This window comes from Sinocyclocheilus anshuiensis, unplaced genomic scaffold, assembly GCF_001515605.1.
Source record: "Sinocyclocheilus anshuiensis isolate Anshui unplaced genomic scaffold, SAMN03320099.WGS_v1.1 scaffold1010, whole genome shotgun sequence".
Taxonomy (NCBI): domain Eukaryota; kingdom Metazoa; phylum Chordata; class Actinopteri; order Cypriniformes; family Cyprinidae; genus Sinocyclocheilus; species Sinocyclocheilus anshuiensis.
In genome coordinates, this window is record NW_015537936.1 from 685,588 (window position 1) to 706,030 (window position 20,443).

At 37.7% G+C, this 20,443-nt stretch overlaps 1 protein-coding gene across 1 annotated transcript in view; it reads right to left on the reverse strand.

Annotated features, from left to right (window-relative positions):
* hcn4 (hyperpolarization activated cyclic nucleotide-gated potassium channel 4) overlaps positions 1–20,207 on the reverse strand; it is a 97,162-nt gene extending 76,955 nt beyond the window's left edge. Inside the window, exon 1 of the mRNA XM_016447685.1 lies at positions 19,429–20,207. Coding sequence (XP_016303171.1) covers positions 19,429–20,090 — 662 coding nt within the window. The 5' untranslated portion in view covers positions 20,091–20,207. The remainder of the gene's footprint in view (positions 1–19,428) is intronic.
* Positions 20,208–20,443: the final 236 nt, after the last annotated feature.

Below are 20,443 nucleotides of genomic sequence, written 5' to 3' on the forward strand. Positions count from 1 at the left end.
ATCATTTACTATGGCCGTTGCATAACTAAAGAACAAAGCATGATTCTCAGAGTATGATCTTCAAAGAACAGTCACCAGTACACACTTAATCTCTCACTCTCTCTATCTCACTCTTTTAGGATCTCTGGTTATCTGTGCTTGAGTGTATTTATGTTTCTATCACAGATATCAGCCGCTGAGTGAGACAGACAGAGCGAAGAGGAAAACCACAGCACCAGTGAGTGTATCTGAGAAAGTTTATCTCTAAATGAGACAAATGTGAACTGGTAAAGAGGGTATTTCAGTGTGTGTGTGATCAAGTGAGAGGGATAGTGTAAGTGGAAGCTACCATCACCTAATGAGAAGGTAACCAATGTACAGGCTATAATACCAGCACTATTTTGTGCTGCACGCACACACAAACACGCGCCGTCACCTCCTGCTCGGACGCAAACCATTATCCCTCAACAGCAGGTGATGTAATCAGCTAATGGAGAGAGCAGAATGAAAGCTGCTCAATCCCTAACAGCCAAACTGATCCGGAGAAAGAGAGACCTGAGGGGTTGTGTAAAAGGAAACAAAGAGAGAAACAGAGCAAATGAAAAAGAGATAGAAAATTGACTGGATCAAAAATATACACAAACTCACTGCAAATCCAACATGACTATTGTATGGCATTTATAGGCTAATGTCATCTTTAGCACCCCTTACGGCAACACTGGCAATTGCAGTGCCTACATTCATTGCACATTTTAAAAATGCAAAGGCACATTAAATCTTTTGTTTGCTTTCCATAGAGCATAGAGAATGTTTCAGGCCTAAAAGAAAACAAAAAATCACATAGTCGAAATCATTCTTAAAGGAGCAGTTAACCCAAAGATGAAAATTTGCAGAAAATATCCTCAACCTGAGGCCATGTAGATGTGTTTGTTTCTTCATCAGATTTGGAGAAATGTAGCATTGCATCACTTGCTCACCAACAAACAGATCCTCTGCAGTGAATGGGTGCCGTCAGAATGAGAGTCCAAACAGCTGACAAAAACATCACAATAATCCACAAGTAATCCACACCACTCCAGTTCATCAGTTAACATCTAGTGATGCCAAAAGAAACAAATCCATCATTAAGATGTTTTTAAAGGGGTCATATTATGCGATTTCAATTTTTCCTTTCTCTTTGGAGTGTTAGTGCAATGCAACGCAACGTGTAAAAAGACAGTATAAGTCATTATAATCAGTAATTATGTCCCCACTGGATGCAACAAATGCCTCGTTTGTAATGGGTTTTCATGTTTTTGAATCGTCGCTTCGGCCGGACACGGCATCAACAGTAGGGTGAGGGGCGTAACATTTCCATCTCACGCTTGAGGTATTCGGCCAGCAGCATCATATGACCCCTTTAAACTTCTATCCAATGCTTCCTCCAGTGAAAAAGTTGTCAGGAGAGAAATCTGCATAGATCAAGAACCGTTTACAAGACAAAACAGCTCTAAACAAATATGTGTGTGGATTTTGATGTGAGAGACAACAGGAGATAGACGTTTTCACTGAAGGAAGCATTATTATGGATTTAGGGCTCATATTTTAGCTGGAAACAAGTTAAAAACGTATTGATGATGGATTTGTTTCTTACAAACATGCAGCTTTTGGCTTCTCAAGATGTTAATTGATGGACTGGAGTCGTGGATTATTGTGATTTTTTTATCAGCTGTTTGGACTCTCATTCTGACGGCACCCATTCACTGCAGAGGATCCACTGGTGAACAAGTGATGCAATGCTACATTTCTCCAAATCTGATGAAGAAACAAACTCATCTACATCTTGGACGACCTGAGGGTGAGCACATTTCCAGCAAATTTCCATTTTTGGGTGAACTCTTCTTCTGAGAGCATAAAGACAACCAGACCTCAGAATAAAAGTTCCTTTAGTCCACACACACTGTGAAGAAAAATGGCATTGAGACGTGTGTGTGTGTGTGCGTGTGTGTGTGTGTTTGCATGTGTGTGTCAGATCCATCTTGCTACTGTCTTGTCATCCGCGGCTCTTAACCGAGTCTGAAATACATAGAAGATCCAGCAACAAGCTCAAAACAGCAATCAGAGAGGCACTTACCCTTCCACATGACCTACACACACACACTTTATTCTTAGTACAGTGTGCGGTTGATTCAGGCTGTGAGTAAGTGAGCGAGACGCCGCTTAGCCGTCTTATCTGCTCGTGTCTGAACTTTAAGAGCGGCCGTCAATCATCTTTCTATTGAGCCTTTAAGCAAACAGTCTCCAAAACACTGCAAATGACAAATAAATGATCGACACATGTGATTTCCATATGAATGTTTGTCATGAGAATTAAATGAACTCACAGAGACTCTAGGGTTTTGAGGGAAATGACATGGATGCTTTAATAAAACCCACTTAAGATCTCTGCACACATCAAAACTGGATAAAGATGCCTGGAACCTGAAGGATGTGTTTGGTCTAAAAGAGGAAATCACAATTCTGTCATCATTTATAGTATGTTGTTCACCTCTTCATTTGGTTAAGCTGTGTGCCTACATTCATTTAGGGTGCTTTCACACTAGCACTTTTAGTGCGCACCCGGGGTCGATTGACATCAGAGTTCGGTTCGTTTGGATGATGTGAACGCTGTCTTCCGAACTCGGATGCGCACCCACGAACCGTACCCGAGTCTGCTTAAAAAGGGTGATTTGGGGTTGGTTCATGTGAACTCCGGTACGGTTCGATGCTGATGTGAATGCAAATGTACCAAATTGCGGAAATGAATGGCTATTAATGACGTATTATTTGATAAAAATGTGTGTTTGTGTTTCCTGACGAGCATGACTGACGCGCTGCAAACAGAGAGATGTATAATTTCTGTTCCCCTTTAGTGTTCTTTAGAGCATTTGCAGTACATTCGTAAGACAGACGTAAGTGACGTTATGTACTGAAGCATTGGAAACAAAACCAATGATTCAAAAAAAAATATATAAAAATGAAGAGAGCAAGACACATTTTGCTGCCTTCTCCTGCGCCGTCATTACTAAGCAACGGGGTAAACAGCAGCTGGCTTGATGACGCAAACGAACCACGGTTCGGACCCAAATAATATAATAATGAACACAGTCCAGATCAGCGGGGCAGGTGGAGGGGGGAGCAATCGAACTCGGGTTCGGACCAGGCAAGCGAACCAAGTGTGAAAGCACCCTATATCCAGCAAACCAGAAAGAGACAGTCAATCCTTTCAATTTGAACACACAACCACAAAATGTTTACTGCCAATTCTGCTTGGTCAATACAAATCGATTCCATCTGCACAACGTGATCTCATGATAATTCGTATGTATTTTACGTAAAATGTGGTTCTATAAAACGTACATTTACTTAAGTTTTTACAGGCACTAAAACGTACAATACTGATGTATTTTCAGCATCTAAACGTACAAATACTTACATATTTTCAGCATTTAAACGTACAAAACTGACGTATTGACGACACTTAAAAATGAATCTTTATGAATATTGAAATTGCGGCATTAATTTTATTATCATTGTTGTTTTTAGTTGTCATATCAATTACCTTGTTTTCAATTCCATTATTAAATTGTTTACTTAATATGAAATGATAACATTTCATTCTGTTCTGTGTGATTTCTGCTGCCAACTCATTTCCAAGAATAGCCTACATAATGTTAAACAAGACTTCACTTTAAACCCTTAAAATAAATAACATTTCTGCAATCGTTTAACCTTTACTTGTCATGTAATGTTTACTTTGTTTGCCATGGGCCACAAAAGGCGTTTTTTCTGACATGCTTGAACTGACAATAGAATTATAAATACACCAAAAACGCAACATTATTACGAAATGAAACAATTTTATTTGTGCGCTGTAATCCAAATCTTCCGAATCCATACGACTGCGAGAAACAGACCCAAATCCAAGCCTTTATTCTGCAATCTTCATCTCCATCCCGAGCAGCGAGTCCAGTGACCGTAAACAGCAAAGCCCACGCTGACTGACGCGCACTTTACAAATTCAAATGTTGCCGCTTCAAACGACAGGTTTTATGACAGGATAATCGAACGCTCATTGGTTCTCGCCTGCATTCGTCTCAGATTGCGACATACCTTGTTTCTGGTGAGGTGTGTTTGAATGATGCGTGCGCGCCTTCACGAGTTCACGGAGTGGATCGGGAAAATAATCTGGATAATAATTTCAGCGATTAACAACTTAAGTTCTGCTCTGCACCTCACACAAATGAGTGGTGGGCAGAGCGAGGCTTCATGAAACACTGAAACAGTCGAAGCAAATGTGCCGAGGCTTCGAAACAATTCAACACCTGTCTCTACGGTGACACCTAGTGGTCATTTTCAAGTATTGCTCATTGCATTGCATGCATTGACAACGAATCAGTTAAGCGAATTGACGAATTATAACACATATGTTGTGCTCATCATTCCACCATGTGGGTTGGGGGAGTGGTTAGTGTGCAATATTGGCATGTTGTCAGAACCTGTCACTTAAGGTTCGAATCCTGGGTGAAGCATGTACATAATTATAATAAATATTTGAAAGATGTGTTTATATTGTTCTGTTCTTGTAATGTGTTGTAACATCTCTCTGACAACTGAATGAACTCTTTATGAATATGTTATTTTGGTCATGAAAAAATTAACATTAATAAAAGAAATCAAGCCACAACGCCTGGCATTTTTTATATATAAAGATTTTTATTTAAATATATTAATTGTTCTGCTGCATTAACTCTAATACTTTGCAGGAGTTAGGTTAAGACAGATGTGCGATTGTGTGGTTTGTTCCCTACCCTGTCGATCAAAAGCAGATTCGGGTCTTGAAACACTTGTGAAATGCCCCGATGCTTTGATTCGCCTTAGTCACGTGACATGGGTGTTTCGACTCACACTTTGGAGCAGTGTTTCGAAACATCTGCGCTTCGGGATCTCGACACCGTGTCGAAACGTCCGTTTCGCGTCAGCCATCCCTAACTAGGGATGTAACGATTAACCATGAGCCGGTTGAAAATTGATTTAAATATGTGATGATTCAAATCGGTTGAGATTCTAAACAAATCGCGATTCAATTAGGGGTAGGAGTTTATATGAATGTATGTCTGAGGGGAACCTACTGTCTTTCGATGGTATTTTTTCTTTTCCTCTTGCCTCTGTATAATGCATATCAGGGCTCCATCTGTTTCATGCAGATATTTTTTATGCATAGTTTCAAAACTGAAGTCAAACCATTCTGTTTTTACTTCAAATTTCGAAATTATACAATGTAATTTAGATTAAAAACTGCTCATGTTGCATGTATGCAGCATCTTTGTTTGGATCATGATTAAAATGCAGTGGTTGCCTCTAATTTTAAATGGAAAGAGCACAGACAAAGCCTTAGTTTGTTTATATGAAGAGATATCTTTTATTTGTGTTACTTATTTATTTGATTTGGGGCTTGTTTTAAAATTTCAGTTTAGTTTTGTTATTTACATTTACATTATATTTAAATTTTGTTATTTAGCGAACGCTTTTATCCAAATCGACTAACAAATGAGGACAATAGAAGCAATCAAAACCAACAAAAGGGCAATAATTTACTAAGTGCTATATTAGTATATTATTATAGTGTTATATTTTAATTTATTTCAAAATACTGTACACAAAAACGTACAGTATTTTGTCCAAGCAATAATAAAAGGACACATTTAATTTATAATTTGTCTTAAATCAAATTGTTAAAAACAAAATCGTGAATCGAATCGAAACGTGAGTTACATCCCTATCCCTAACACAAATCTACTGTATTCCGCCAGAGAGCAATACGGCTGCAACGCATCGTCATTTGGATTACTTTTGGTACTGCTTTTGACATTTTTGCAATAAATAAATGATTGTAATTGCATTTATCTGTCTGTCATGCTTTTCTTATACTATACAGAAATAGTTATGTTTAGGTTTAGAGGTAGGAGTAAGATTAGTGACTATAAAAATATTTTTAATGCTAATTGTTACTAAAATGGTTATTTTCCTGCATATTTCGGTCAATTGCATTTTATATGCTTTTAATATTCGCTATAAAATGGGTAAATTTAGGCTTGGGGGTGGGTTAAGGGGTCTAAAAATCTAAATAGCTTACTGATAAAATTATAAAAATGCATATTCGCTATAAAATTGGTAGGTTCAGGTTTGGGGGTAGGTTAAAGGGTTCGTTCACCCAAAAATGAAAATTAACCTGTTATTTACTCTCCCTCAAGCCATCCTAGATGTATATGACTTTCTTTTTTTAGACGAATCCAATCGGAGTTATATTAAAAATTGTCCTGGCACTTCTGAGCTCTATCATTGCAGTTGGCAGGTGTTTCTGTTCAACAGTCCAAAACACTTTAAATAAAGCATGCGCATCCATAATAAAATGTCCCTCACACGGCTCCGGGGGGTGATGAACGCGGAGAGAGAACAAAACAAAATGCCGGTCATGAATTAGAAGTACAAACCGAGGATTTGTAAAGACAAATGTTGGAGGATTTCGATATAAACCAAGAGGAGACTGGTTTTCCTTTGCTAAAGTAAGGAACCTTTGCTTCCTTTGATCCTGTTAACAAACGTTGGTTTTCACGAGCCTCACCGGCGCTTTAGGCTTGGGGGTGGGTTAAGGGGTCTAAAAATCTAAATAGCTTACTGATAAAATTATAAAAATGCATATTCGCTATAAAATTGGTAGGTTCAGGTTTGGGGGTAGGTTAAAGGGTTCGTTCACCCAAAAATGAAAATTAACCTGTTATTTACTCTCCCTCAAGCCATCCTAGATGTATATGACTTTCTTTTTTTAGACGAATCCAATCGGAGTTATATTAAAAATTGTCCTGGCACTTCTGAGCTCTATCATTGCAGTTGGCAGGTGTTTCTGTTCAACAGTCCAAAACACTTTAAATAAAGCATGCGCATCCATAATAAAATGTCCCTCACACGGCTCCGGGGGGTGATGAACGCGGAGAGAGAACAAAACAAAATGCCGGTCATGAATTAGAAGTACAAACCGAGGATTTGTAAAACAAAATGTCGGAGGATTTTGATATAATCCAATAGGAGACTGGTTTTCCTTTGCTAAAGTAAGGAAACTTTGCTTCCTTTGCTCCTGTAAACACACTCGTGAGACTAGCATATCTCAGAGGCGTGCACGCAACGCATACGTCCTATGTCATCCGCCGGAACGGGCTTCCGCGTATACGACAATCAGCAGAAGTGAGAGAAAAGTGTTTATTACGCTTGAAATATGGATATTTTTCTTACAAAAACGCATGGATTCGCTACAGGAGGCCTTTATTCATGCCCTGGAGCTGTGTGAGGCACGTTTCATTACGGATGCACACGCTTTATTTAACGTGTTTTGGACTGCTAAAGAGAAACACCCGCCCTCTGCAATGTTAGAGCTTAGAAGTGCATGGACAATTTTTAATATAACTCCGATTGGATTCGTCTGAAAGAAGAAAGTCATAAACATCTAGGATGCCTCGAGGGTGAGTAAAACACAGGCTAATTTTCCTTTTTGTGTGAACTAACCCTTTAAGGGGTCTAAAAATCTAAATCGCTTATTGATAAAATGATAAAAATGCATTGATACGAATATCTTAATGGTATAAAAGATACGTAAATATTTTAAGTTTTTTAGCTAAAAATACGTAGTGATTTGTACGCTTTAAACGTTGAAATACATCTAAATTGTACGTTTTAGCGTCAATAAAAACATACAAAAATGTAAGTTTTGTGCTTGTAAATGTTATGTATTAATACCTACGTATAAACAATGAGACCAGGCTGATCTGCAAGAAATGAAGCATGTCATAGATAGGAGGAACTGATCCTGAAGGTGTTTTCTTCTTTCAGTAGTGCTGACACCTTCTATACTGTGTCTCCTCTTGCCAAGGCTGTAAATTGGTGTTGTGTAGGACTAGATTTGAAAAGAAAGATGAGAAATAACATGTTCAACCCCATACTGAAAAGAAAAACACAAGCGCTGCACGCAGACTAACGTCTCGGTTACGTATGGTAACCCTCGTTCCCTGAAGGAGGGAACGGAGACGTCACGTCGGATGACCGACGAATTGGGATCTCGCTTAGAGGGACCAATCTACTTCGAGTGTAAACTAAACGAGCCAATGCACATTGGCATGCGATTATTGCATCCAGCTGCTGCTGATCACAGCGTGAGTATAAGTAGGCAGCAGATGCAGCGCATATTGAGGTTTTCGCTGAGGAGCCGAGCCGGTGACCCGACCGCTCAGAGGTGGTACAGGAGCTGTGGCGACGGGACGTGACGTCTTCGTTCCCTCCTTCAGGGAACGAGGGTTACATACTGGGCTTACATGGAGAGAGTCTATTACTGTTGTTCCACTAGACCCATACAGTAAGACTTATTGGATAACACTGGGAAAGCGTACCCTTTCCAGGGACGCTGTGGAATCCACATCCTACCTGCAGGGAGGTATCATGTGGAGATTACACATATGGACTGGGCATTAAGGGCAGTACAACATATGGAATGTCTCTGAGGTGGCTCCGGCCCGTGACGTCGGGAGTGACCTACTGAAAGGGAACAGCTGTTACAGTCACAGCAAAATTCACGAAGCATTACACCAACTTTGTTAAGTAAAACTAAAGCTAAAACTATTAAAAATAATTTTCATTCATTGAAATATGGCTAAAATAATATAAAATAAAATAAAATAAAAATTTTGCATGGAAAAACGTCAACTTAAAAACAAATGTAAATGAAAAGCTGGATAGAAAAACTTAATACTTGAAAAATATATATAATAAAATAAAATAAAATAACTAAAAAATAATCATTAAAACTTAAATGCTATAACATAAATATTCAAATCACTATATATTTTTACTATAATACTACTATAACACTAAATATATAGCATTACAAAAATAAATATATTCAGTATTATAAATATAATAAAAATAGATCTGCATTACGCTAATATTTACACATCATATGAACTTCAGAGGCAAATTTCAATAATCACAGAGATTTAGCTACTCCACTTATTGTGTCTGAAAACATGCAGTGTTTAATTTCAGCACCAGTCGCAGCATCAAACTTCAAAAACAAACTTGTTTTCGATCAGGTTTTTGATAATCACTCCCATCGCCCCACCCCCTGTCCGTCATTGGCAAAACAGACAGTTAGTCCCGCCTCAAACTCACACCATTGGTTGAGTCAGATGTTGACATGTCAGAGGACTCAAACAAACAGAGAAAGCATTTAAACAAACAGCAGCTTACTAATAATTGTCTATCAGCATTACGCTGGGATATGAGAAAGTAATTTAAAGGGGTCATATGATGCGATTTCAATTTTTCCTTTCTCTTTGGAGTGTTACAAGCTCTTGGTGCATAAAAAAGATCTGTAAAGTTGCAAAGACTAAAGTCTCAAATCCAAAGAAATATTCTTTATAAAAGTTAAGAGTCAGCCACACCTACCTAAAACGGCTCGTTCTAACACGCCCCCACATACCTACGTCATGATGTGGGAAGATTTGCATAACGCCGCCCAAATGTTCACGCAAAGAAAGAAGGCGTAACTTTTATTCTTGCTGTAATATTGTTGTTGCCGCCGCCATGTCGTGAAGGCACTGTGTGATTCGTTGTGAAAGCGAAACTACTTTGTTTGGTCTTCCAAAAGAGGACGATATCTGCTTCGTCATGCCTGGAGCTGATCCGTGCTGGTTGCTGAGGAAATACTACAACTTTGCGCTGTGGATCGCCGGATCTGCTTTCACCGGAGTCCAGCCCGGAGTCGTCACATGTCCTTCTGGACGCTCCTCCGTCGAAATCGCCGGCCGCGCCATTCTCAAGCCCGCCGCCTCTGCTCACTCTCCCCCTCCGGCCATTCCTCACGCTAGCCCCCGGCCTCTGCTCACAGGAGTAACAATAATGTACAGTATGTGGAAAATAATGTGTTTTTTTAACCTTAAACCGCATAAACACATTTCATTACACCAAATACACAAAATAATGTTCTTTTTAGCAGCATCATATGACCCCTTTAATAACCCTTTAACACAAAGTCTTTGCATGATCAGTGAAATGTGAAGAAAAACACTCGCAAATGCATTTCGAAGGACACAGTCCTCAAACACAAAAACATTAGAAGGCGAGTGGCGTTGGCGTGTTTCCCGTTCGCTAACCTCTCTGTAAGTGAGCCTAGGTCACCGCGCCAGCATTATTTTAATCACGCCATCCCTCTATCCCTCCCCTCTGTCTCTTATCGTCCCATCAGCAGCGCATCCCTATCCCTCCATTAAATAAATTGTGTTGTAATAATCCGCTGTGCTGCGTGCTCCTGATATTGGTGGCCTTTTTGATTACCCCACTTTCAGTCCATCCAGGACACTCGATAATTCCCACTTTACCTTCACCGAATTAGAGCACCAGGAGTTGGTCACTCTTTCAGCAGTTTTTTGTACATTTTTACATTAAAGACATTACATTCTTCTTCTTTTTAAGAATTACATTTGTTAAGAATGATCTCCTTAAAAATGAACAGTGCCTTATTTAACAAAAGCACAGACATTAGATGGCCAACAATGTCCGTCTAACGCATCTGTACATAAGCCAACTATTTTAAAAAGAAATCCACAAGAGCACCTTCCATCATGAGATGGTTTGGATCATATGTAACACTCACATTCATTATTGTAGAAGAAGAAGAAGAAGGAGCAGGAGAAACAGAAACAAAAGAAGAGGATGATGAAGAAGAGAAAATAATTGAAGAAGAAGAGAAAAGAAGGAGCAGAAGAAGCAGAAGGAGATGATGAAGAAGCAGAATAATAAAAGGAAGCATAACAGGGTGAAAGAATAAACAAAAGCAGAAGAGAAAAGAAGAAAAGGGTGATGAAGAAGGCCAAAGAAGATGAAGGATGAAGATGAAGGATGAAGAAGCAGACGAAGGAAGAAGAAGAGAAAGCAGAAGAAGAGAAAATAAAAAGCAGAAAGGGAAAAGAAAAGGGTGATGAATAAGAAGAATGAAGAAAAAGAAGAGAAAAGATGAAGAAGAATTTAAGAAAAGCTGAAGAAGAAAAGAAACAGAACAAGGAAGATGAAGATGAAGTGAAGAATAAAAGGAAGCAGCAGAAGAGAGAAGAAGCACAAGCAGAAGCAGACAAGAAAAGAAGAACAAAAGAAAATGAAGAATGGAGAAGCAGAATAAGCTGATTCAGAAAAAGAAGAAGAAAAAGCAGATGAAGGAAGAAAAAGAGAAAGCAGAAGAAGAGAAAATAAGAAGCAGAAAGAGAAAACTAGAAAAAGGATGATGATTAAGGATGAAGATGCAGAAGATGAAAAAAGGATGAAGAAGGAAAAGAAGGATGACAAGAAGAAAAAGGATGAAAAACAAGCATATATAATCAGAATAATGATGCATGATTTGACTTTATATCATGAGACACAAAAAAGGTATGGTGAGCTGAAGTCCACTATGATGTTACTCCAAGACAACATTACATGTGTTCAGCTTCCGCATTGCAATCAGCATACAGTTCTATATGCATATTAAATATGGATTCTGTGTCTAATAATTTTGCAGGCCAGCCAAATGAACAACTCGTTTCAAGTGAAGTGAACTTCTACAGATATCCTCTACTGAGTGTGTAAGGAGTAGTGACCACTTCCTAGTGAACTGAACACAGTTTTGTGCGTAAGTTAAACAGACTTCTGTAAGTAAATGATCTTTATGATTGCCTAACCTCTACATACTGACATATTCATCACTGTCTTTCATTAGGGCTGCTGAATACTGAATAGGGAATAGGTATTATGCAAATGTGGGGGGGTCGTATGTTTATGAGAATCAGCTGTGCCCTGTAGCAATGTAATACACTGTCTAATGTCCCTGTTGGACTATGATACGTGTGCGTGAGCAGGTATATGGGGCCGTTCCGTCTCGTCTCATTCGCAAATAAATCAGGTGCAGGACACGAGTGCCAACCTGCAAGACCCAAACAAATCAATAGAGAAACGCAGCCAACAATCAAGTGCAATCAAAACCCGGGGAGAGGATCAGACACTGTCATTTGAGCCATGAGTCGAGTGTGTGTGTGTCTGTGTGTGTGTGTGTGTGTGTGTACTGTACATAATCATCCAGTGCAAGAGCACTTCAAACCCTTCAGCTTCTACACCAATTACTCCTGTCCTACAAACGAAATAAACCAGCATCTGTCTCATCACACTGAAATTCATATATTTATCAATTCTTTGAGTCAACCTAAATATTATGGATGGCTTTTATCAACAAACTTTTCTGCATTAATGTTCTTAATATTTTTAAAGCCAACATGAAATGAAATTCACAACCCGTTTTACTCGATTTTATACATTGGAAATGATAAAATGATGAAAATAATGAATATCAGAATTCAAGACCTATATTATTATAATTATAATTATTATTAAATAATAATAATAAAATAATAATAACAATTATTGTTATTATTATCATCATCATCATTGTTCTTGTTGTTGCTGTTAAAATAATATTTTAATAATATAATGCAATAAGCCAAAAAAATTAAAAAGCATTTTTTTTCAATAATGTATTAAATAATAATAATTATTGTTAAAATAATAATATTTCAATAATATAAAAATGCAATAAGAAAGCTAAAATTAGCAAAAAATTACAATTTCATTCTAATCTGAATTGTATTATTATTTTTTCCTCTATTGACACACATAGTTTCAGTATATAAAAAATTATACAAAATATTTATACATGAAAATATATTCCTGTTTTTATATTGTAGCGATAATAGAATATTTGAGGGTCAGTGGAATCAAAAGTTTGAAAAGTTGAAAGAAGAAAGTTGTTTAAGTGGTGGTGCTATTTTATGTTATTATGTATTATAAGTTATTATACAAAATGGGGGGAAAGGGCAAATTGAAGGTCATGCACATCAGATGAAGCAGAATAAAAAGCTAATTTGGCACATTGGAACAAAAAGAGTGAGTGAAAGCGAGATAGTCAGGCTATTAATGCCATTAATCATTTTTTTCCCAAGGGATCTGTAAGTGTGCTGATCACTTTGGTTTGGTTTAGTCACTCTCAGTACAAAATCACACAGACCTGTGCACAGACATCTCTACTGGAATAAAACCAACCCTGTGAAGAACAGATGAAGAAAACGATGCAAAAGTGTGACAAAAGAACATTTTATCCAGAAAGCATTGCTGCTCTGAAACCGCAGAGTCTCTGTCTGAACATCAAACTCTAATGTGCATTCTGTATTCTAAAGCTGCTCCACTTTGCTTTAATGAATTCAACCAGATCTGAAGAAAGAGATAGAGAGAGAAAATAAACCAGCGAGAGATGACTTCCTTCTTATTTTCTGCAGTGAAGGTAAGTCCCTTTTGGGAGACGTGCGGCTGGTTGTGCAGGATGAACAAAAGGATGGAAAGAGAAGTTTGTGTGTGAGAAAGAGAGATGAGCAATAGAGGTGGAATTAGTGGAAAGACTCATCAGACCAAATTAACCCCTAACGGTTGCTCATGTCCATTGTGCTCACAGATTTGGCTTGTTAGACTGTGATGGATTAACAACATCTTCAGCACAAAAACATGTGAATGTTTTTTCTCATTCCCTCTCAAGGTCCTCAAGACTGCACTTTTAACCCCCAGGGTGCATTATGAATGCAAAGTTAATGGGTTAGTGGGTATCATTTACTCACCCAAACCTGTCTGACTATGCTCCAGTGGAACACAAAAGAAGATATTTTGAAGAACGCTTCAGTGTCCAAAATATCGTTTTCTGTGTTCCACCAATAAAAGTTTGTGTTGCTTTAACATCCATTTGGGAATGCAACATGCACCAAACATTTTCCCATACTGCTAATGAGAAGCGCGCATCAAAATAAAGGTTTGATGGTTTATAGTTTGAAATACAAGAAATGAAGAAATTAATTCTACAGCTATACTGTAAAATAAATTATTACTATCACATTATTTTTCTAAAATACGTTTAATTACTTAAAACTACGTAATTATTTAACTACTTATTTTTTTAAATCACATTTTAAATCGCAATCAATCAATACATCTACCAGTTCTCTGGAGTAATCGTAAAGCTCTGAGTGCATCATAAGAAGTCAGATTTATGCGGTCACCCGCAGGACAATCGGCAGATTACACCTTTAACTTTATTCAAGTGCAATGTGATTATAATATAAGGTTTTGATTGTACTTTATTGTACACTTTATTAGGGATACTCTTTTTAAAAAAAATAAAATTAAAAAGGGCAGAAAAATAGAAATACACATCTAAATTAAATGACAGAACAAAAAAATTGAATAAAAGAAGTAATGTAGGAAATATGCTTCAAAGACTGGGAAAAAAAATCTGTCAATGACTTTGACGTGCACGAAAACCAGCCATGTATTGGACCCGGAATTAACATCTCTATATAGATATTATATACTATAATATATATTTTTTATATAAAGTATATTATAAAGTATAATATTATACATATAACTATAATATAATAATATAACATTGTATTATAGTTATTATATCCGAGTTGTCTGGAACGCAGCATTAGGTTAACATTTCAATAAACGAGCGTGTACTACAATTACAAGCCATTCTATAAGGTGACATTTCAGCACTTGACAAACGGATAGCGACTCCTAAGTAGCACTTAAAGCACATCTACGTGCGATTGTGTCAAGTGCATTTTGGGAAACACACGTGAAACAATAACGAACGATCTTAAATTGACTCATAGAAAACGCTCTTAAGTGCTAAGATCAATCGTTATCGAGAAACACAGCCCTGGCAATACAGGTTTGAAACAACATGATGGAGAGTAAATGATAACAGAAACTTAATTTATTGGGTGAACCATCAATTTAAAAAAAAATATTTGAGTCAAAAATGCTGTACAATTAAAAAACAAATGAAAGGCACTTCTGATGCCGATATTAAAACGAACAAAATCTAAATGTTAAATGTCTAAATCTAAATGTACTTAAATGTTACATAAATACTAAAAGAGATAGAATATAGAGTATATAATATATAATACAATAGAGATAGAAATATAGATACTGTAACGCATAAAATGTAGGGCACGATAGAAAAATCAATTCTATCTTAACTAAGGCGTTCCTCTCCGATTTAGCCTAAACGCTCAGTTTGCCAGGATAAGATAAATACAGGATAAGAAAATACTTTAGAGTTAGAAATGTGACTATAGATTTGATTATAGTGCCATTTTTGCTCTCAGAAAACATCCACTCGATCTCTTCCTGTCCTGCACAACTCATATTATTCAATAACTGAGATGATAATGCCTGAAGCCTCAAGTGACAAGCAGCAACGTCTCAGTATCCAGCAATGAAGCCACACAAGCTCTTCTTTCCTGCTACTGATCACCATCGCTTATAGAACTTCCTGTGCTTTAATACACAGTATAAATGCATTTGCCTGATCTGTCATAACATCATTTCTCTTCTGTCAGCCTCACTAGCATATCAGTAAATAACACGTCTTATACTGTAGATGTGTCCCTTGCAACACACAGTCACGCATTACGGTGTCCATTACATTAATTCTATTAATGAGCATGGAAAAATACTAACAGGTAACATGCACTTAATCTATAATTATTTTGTGGAACTGCAGGTAATGCAGGTACACAACATTAGTGTTACTGCTACTAAAACTGATTATATTAATGTGCAAAAAGGATTTTGCCAAGCGTTCATTTTAACCAGGGTTATTATACAGTAGATATCTACAATTGAAACTAACATTTAAAACAATATAAAAACATTCTTGTTGCTTGAAATAAAATAAACGTTAAATGAAATTATATATATATATATATATATATATAAAACGTATTTTAGCTAGTTGCCAAGGCAACAAAGAGGCAAAACTTACGGACTGCAGCTTTAAATTGGCAGCATAACATCTATAAATACTTGTAAGTAATGCAAAATAATAATACATATTAATTTTAAACAATACTGTTGTTTTCTTCCATGCATTTCTTATTTAACCCCATAATTAAATAAATAAACATGACCCAGAAACGCTCTTGACAGGTTTTTGGATTCCCCCAGTTGTTATAATGAAATGCACACCTCAGACATGAACCAAACAAAATCCTTGCTCTGAACCATTTTCTCTAGGTCAATTCAAACGGCTGAAGCTCACAGCTCAGACGCAGCACTCCTCTATGGCGTTAGTTTAATGACAAATGTCGAGAGCGCATTATTGTAGCGCGAAAGCACATTAATATATTGCGCGAGCGCGAATCTCTCCGCTCGCGCACGGATTTCCTTTGCTCTCGCACAAAACCGGACGCTCGCGCTCAGATACAGGCTGCTCTCAGAGTGTGCACGCACTTAAAACGTGTCTCTCCTCTCACTCAAACTGTTGTAAAAAATGAAAAAAGTGATATTGCTTAAATACAATTATATTTGATTTAATATTCAAGTACTGATAAAATAAATACAATTAAAAACTCACTACTTTGACTTTTTCTTGTAATTTCTTTTTAAACATTTTTATTTCTTACTTGTTAGTTATTTATCTCTCAAGCACCTTTTAAGATTTGTAAAAAATAATTTTAAAGTATGTAAAGCGCTTTGAATTACCAATGTGTATGAAATACAGTAAATAAACAAAATATATGAACTATATTATGTCTTTCTTTTTAATGTTATTTTTTATTTCTGATGCACCTTTTTGTAATAATATAACAGTATGTAAAGCACTTTGAATTAACAATGTGTATAATAAACAAATACATTATATTAATTTTCCAGCTATTTTTGTTATGTCTCATGCACATTTTATAATTTTTAATAATTTTACAGTATGTAAAGCACTTTGAATTAACAATATGTATGAAATACTATAAACAAACACACAAAATATTAAATACTAAACATTGCTTTGCTATTTATTGTTATTTTTTGTTTCTCATGCACTCTTTATAGTTTTTAAAATAATTTTTCAGTATTTAAGGCACTGAATTATCAATGTGCATGAAATAATAAAAAAAACTTTATTAAATATTTCTTTTACATTTTTTTTATGCACCTTTTATAATAAATAAATAAACTATATTAAATTTTAAACCTTAATGCAATATTGTGTCATGTCTCTTGTTGTTCTTCAACTTAATAGTGTTATTTGTGTGTTGCTACAGAACGAACAGGGGTCACTGAAATATCCCAGGCTCAGTCTTAAGAATGCTGTGTGGCCTTTATCTCCAGTAACGATGCTCTGGTGTGTGACCTTGCTGTGGTAATTATGGAGGTATATGCAGGAGGAGATTAGGCCTGTAATCAGCACTGGAAATTAAGTCTATTGTGTTCAGAGGGAGAGAAGCAACGATATTATTATCTGTGCCACAGCAACAATGTGAGAATACCCGCATGCCTATAAAAAAAGCTGTACTACAGTGTGCTTAAAGGAACAGTTCAGGCAAAAATGCAAAATCTGTCACTATTTATATGCTGTTTTTTTCTGTGAAAGATAAAACATGAATCTTTACACAGGTCTTTTCCTAATAATAGTCTTTCCCTCCACCGAAGCTCTGAAATCTCATTCACAATCTCATTCGGTGCATTCAAACGAACCAGGTTTGAGGGCCTTGACAGTGCTGGTTCTAATAAGCATCTCAAGTGAACAAATGAGATGCCATAGCTGCAGCGGACAGGAAGATTATCCATAATAAACTGAGGAGAGGTTCTTCAAAAATGTTTTGCATTGAAAAAATAACAGTGACAACATAACGGAGAGCAAATATTGACAGAACTTTCATTTTTGGGGAAATATTCCTTTAAAACGCTCTCAGATTATTTAGGTATATCAGGGAAAATGTGGAATAAGAAATCCTCTCATCTCCACTCGATCACCAAACTGCAATGTCTCCTCCATAACTTTCAATTATAAAACATAGCGAGGATGACAATGAAACAATAAGCAAGAGCCCTCATGTATGATGCATTATAAAGACATATATAATGTACAATATAATGCATTATATTTTTTCATAAATAATTGTAACCAAAGTTAAAATGCATAATAATATTTGCAGACTCCTTGTTACACCTGAAATTGAGTGTCAAGTATTAGGTAAAGAGTTAACAAACTTCCTCTCTCAGCATTGACACACACACACAAACACAGCAACCTCATATTCTATCAGTCTATTCCCACACTGCCTTTCATATCCTCCAGGAACAACGCTGCAATCTCATAATGTCGAGCAGAATAAAAGCATCATCTCGGGATCAATAGGTAAACAAGGCAAACAGCAGTCGTGTCTCCGGAGGGGGTTGGGTTAGCGGTTAACCCCGTGTCGCACATGTTACCCTACCGATTCATGAATGAAAACAGTGTGTAAATTCAACCCAATCACAGACATCAATGGCACACAGCGTTTGTGAATATGCATTTAGCCTGTTAGACAGCTTGTGAATGCAAAATAGATGGCAGGTAATTAGAAATGAACTAATGTTAGCTTTTTTTGAAGGGTTTCATGATCACAGCATGATTACAGTTTCATGCACTCATATAATCGCTAATGAAGCCTGAGGCAAATGTGCACAAATCTGTGTATATGAGCATATCAAACCTATAGAGTCAATGTCATCCCCAAGGACACGTCTTAATTAACAAAGAGAGAGAGTGTCTGGATTTCATGTAAAATTTAAGCAGCTAATGCACTTCTACTGTCAGCTGGGAGAGCTTTTGCCTGGTATGTTGCAAAATGGCACATTTGGAAGAAGAAGAAGAAAAATATAAACAAAACTTAAATGTTTTTTACTTTTTCTGGCTGCCAATTTGTCAGTGGCATTTGACTTTGAAATGGAATCTGATATTTTATGGAGTTAAATATATGTAACTGTAACTATTTAAAGGCATTAATACCATCAATACACCTTTAAAAATAGCAAATTTAGATGCACTGTTAAAAATAAACATTAGCAGCAATGCCATATGGAGCATTTTTGGTTCCCAATGAATGTTTCAGTGATCAGTTCTTAAAAGAACTACTTTTTTTCTTAGTGTAAAGAACATTTTAATAATCTAAAGAATATTTTTCCACTATAAAGAACCTTTTGTGCAATGGAAATGTTAAAGGTTCCTCATGGAACCTGACAATAAAAAAAACGTTATTTTTAAGAGTGCATCAATCATGCCTCTCTCTTTATAGCCTTTCATTTGCTTTCTTCTTCTTCGATAATGGGTTGACACTATTAAAAAAGCAGGCAGTTTCTAACAAATAATACATTTGAAATTGAACCCTCATTATATGCTATTTTGGGTCAGTCCAACTACATTATTTCTCCCCCATGCACGGGTGTAAAGAGAGCAGTGTTTCGGAGGGACACGGAACGGGTTACCTGAAATCACTGTAGGGGTGAATAATCCAGAAGCCGGCGGATTTGACCCGTTCTTGCTCCCGTTCCACCGCCTTCTCGCTCCCAAACATCCTCAGGGAAAACTTGTTGACCCCGGGCTGCAGCATCGCCCCGAATTGCCTGTGCATGAAGCCCGCTTGATAGTACCTCTCGTCGTCAGGCAGGATCTGCTCGATGCCCTCCAGCTTTATAAAGCCAGCCTGCTGATCCGGGACGCCCGGTTGCTGCTGCTGGCTCGCACCGGCGGCATCCTCTCCCCCGCCGCCGCCGCCGCCACCCGCGGCTCCAGGAGGGCTCTCCTCGCTCGGAGTGACTTCTCCTTCCGTGATCAGACGCCTCTCTTCCGCTACATCCGAGTCGTGGACGTGCCTACTGGTGATGGAAGAAAGGCTGCCTCGGAACCTCCGGCAGTCCCCGTTGGAGCTGGTCTTTACGGGTCTCCCGATGTCCGTCTCCATGATCACGGACTCTCCACTTCTGGTCTCCCCGAGGGCTCCGGCGGAAGGCAGGGGCTTCATCCGGATGCTCTTCCTCCGGGTGTCCTTGTCGGCGTCTTCTGCATCACCCATGATGGACGCTTTCTGCCCGATGTGCTGTGGCAAACTGTAGAGCCTTTTACGCATGGACGAATGCAACCTGTCCATTATGACATTGAAACGGGTGCGCGATCAATTCAATGACAAACGAATCCAATTCGGGTGTAATTATTGCCACAAATCCCTGTGCACCAAAACCCGAATAGTCTGAAGGGTTAAACCCACCTGTCTTTCGCTCAAGCACATGCCACGGCGCATTAGGCTACCTGGCTGCCCAAATTCGCCTGATCCAGTGGTCTCCAGCTTCAAGGCACTGACTGTGTTGCTCTGCGAGCACGTATAAAGAAAGTCTGAGGAATTGCAGATCCGCGGCGCGGAGGTCACGGACCCTCAGGAGGATCCCCGTCGGGTGTCAATCACAAGCAAACGCCCGCGATCGAGTAGCCCACATCACCGCCTTC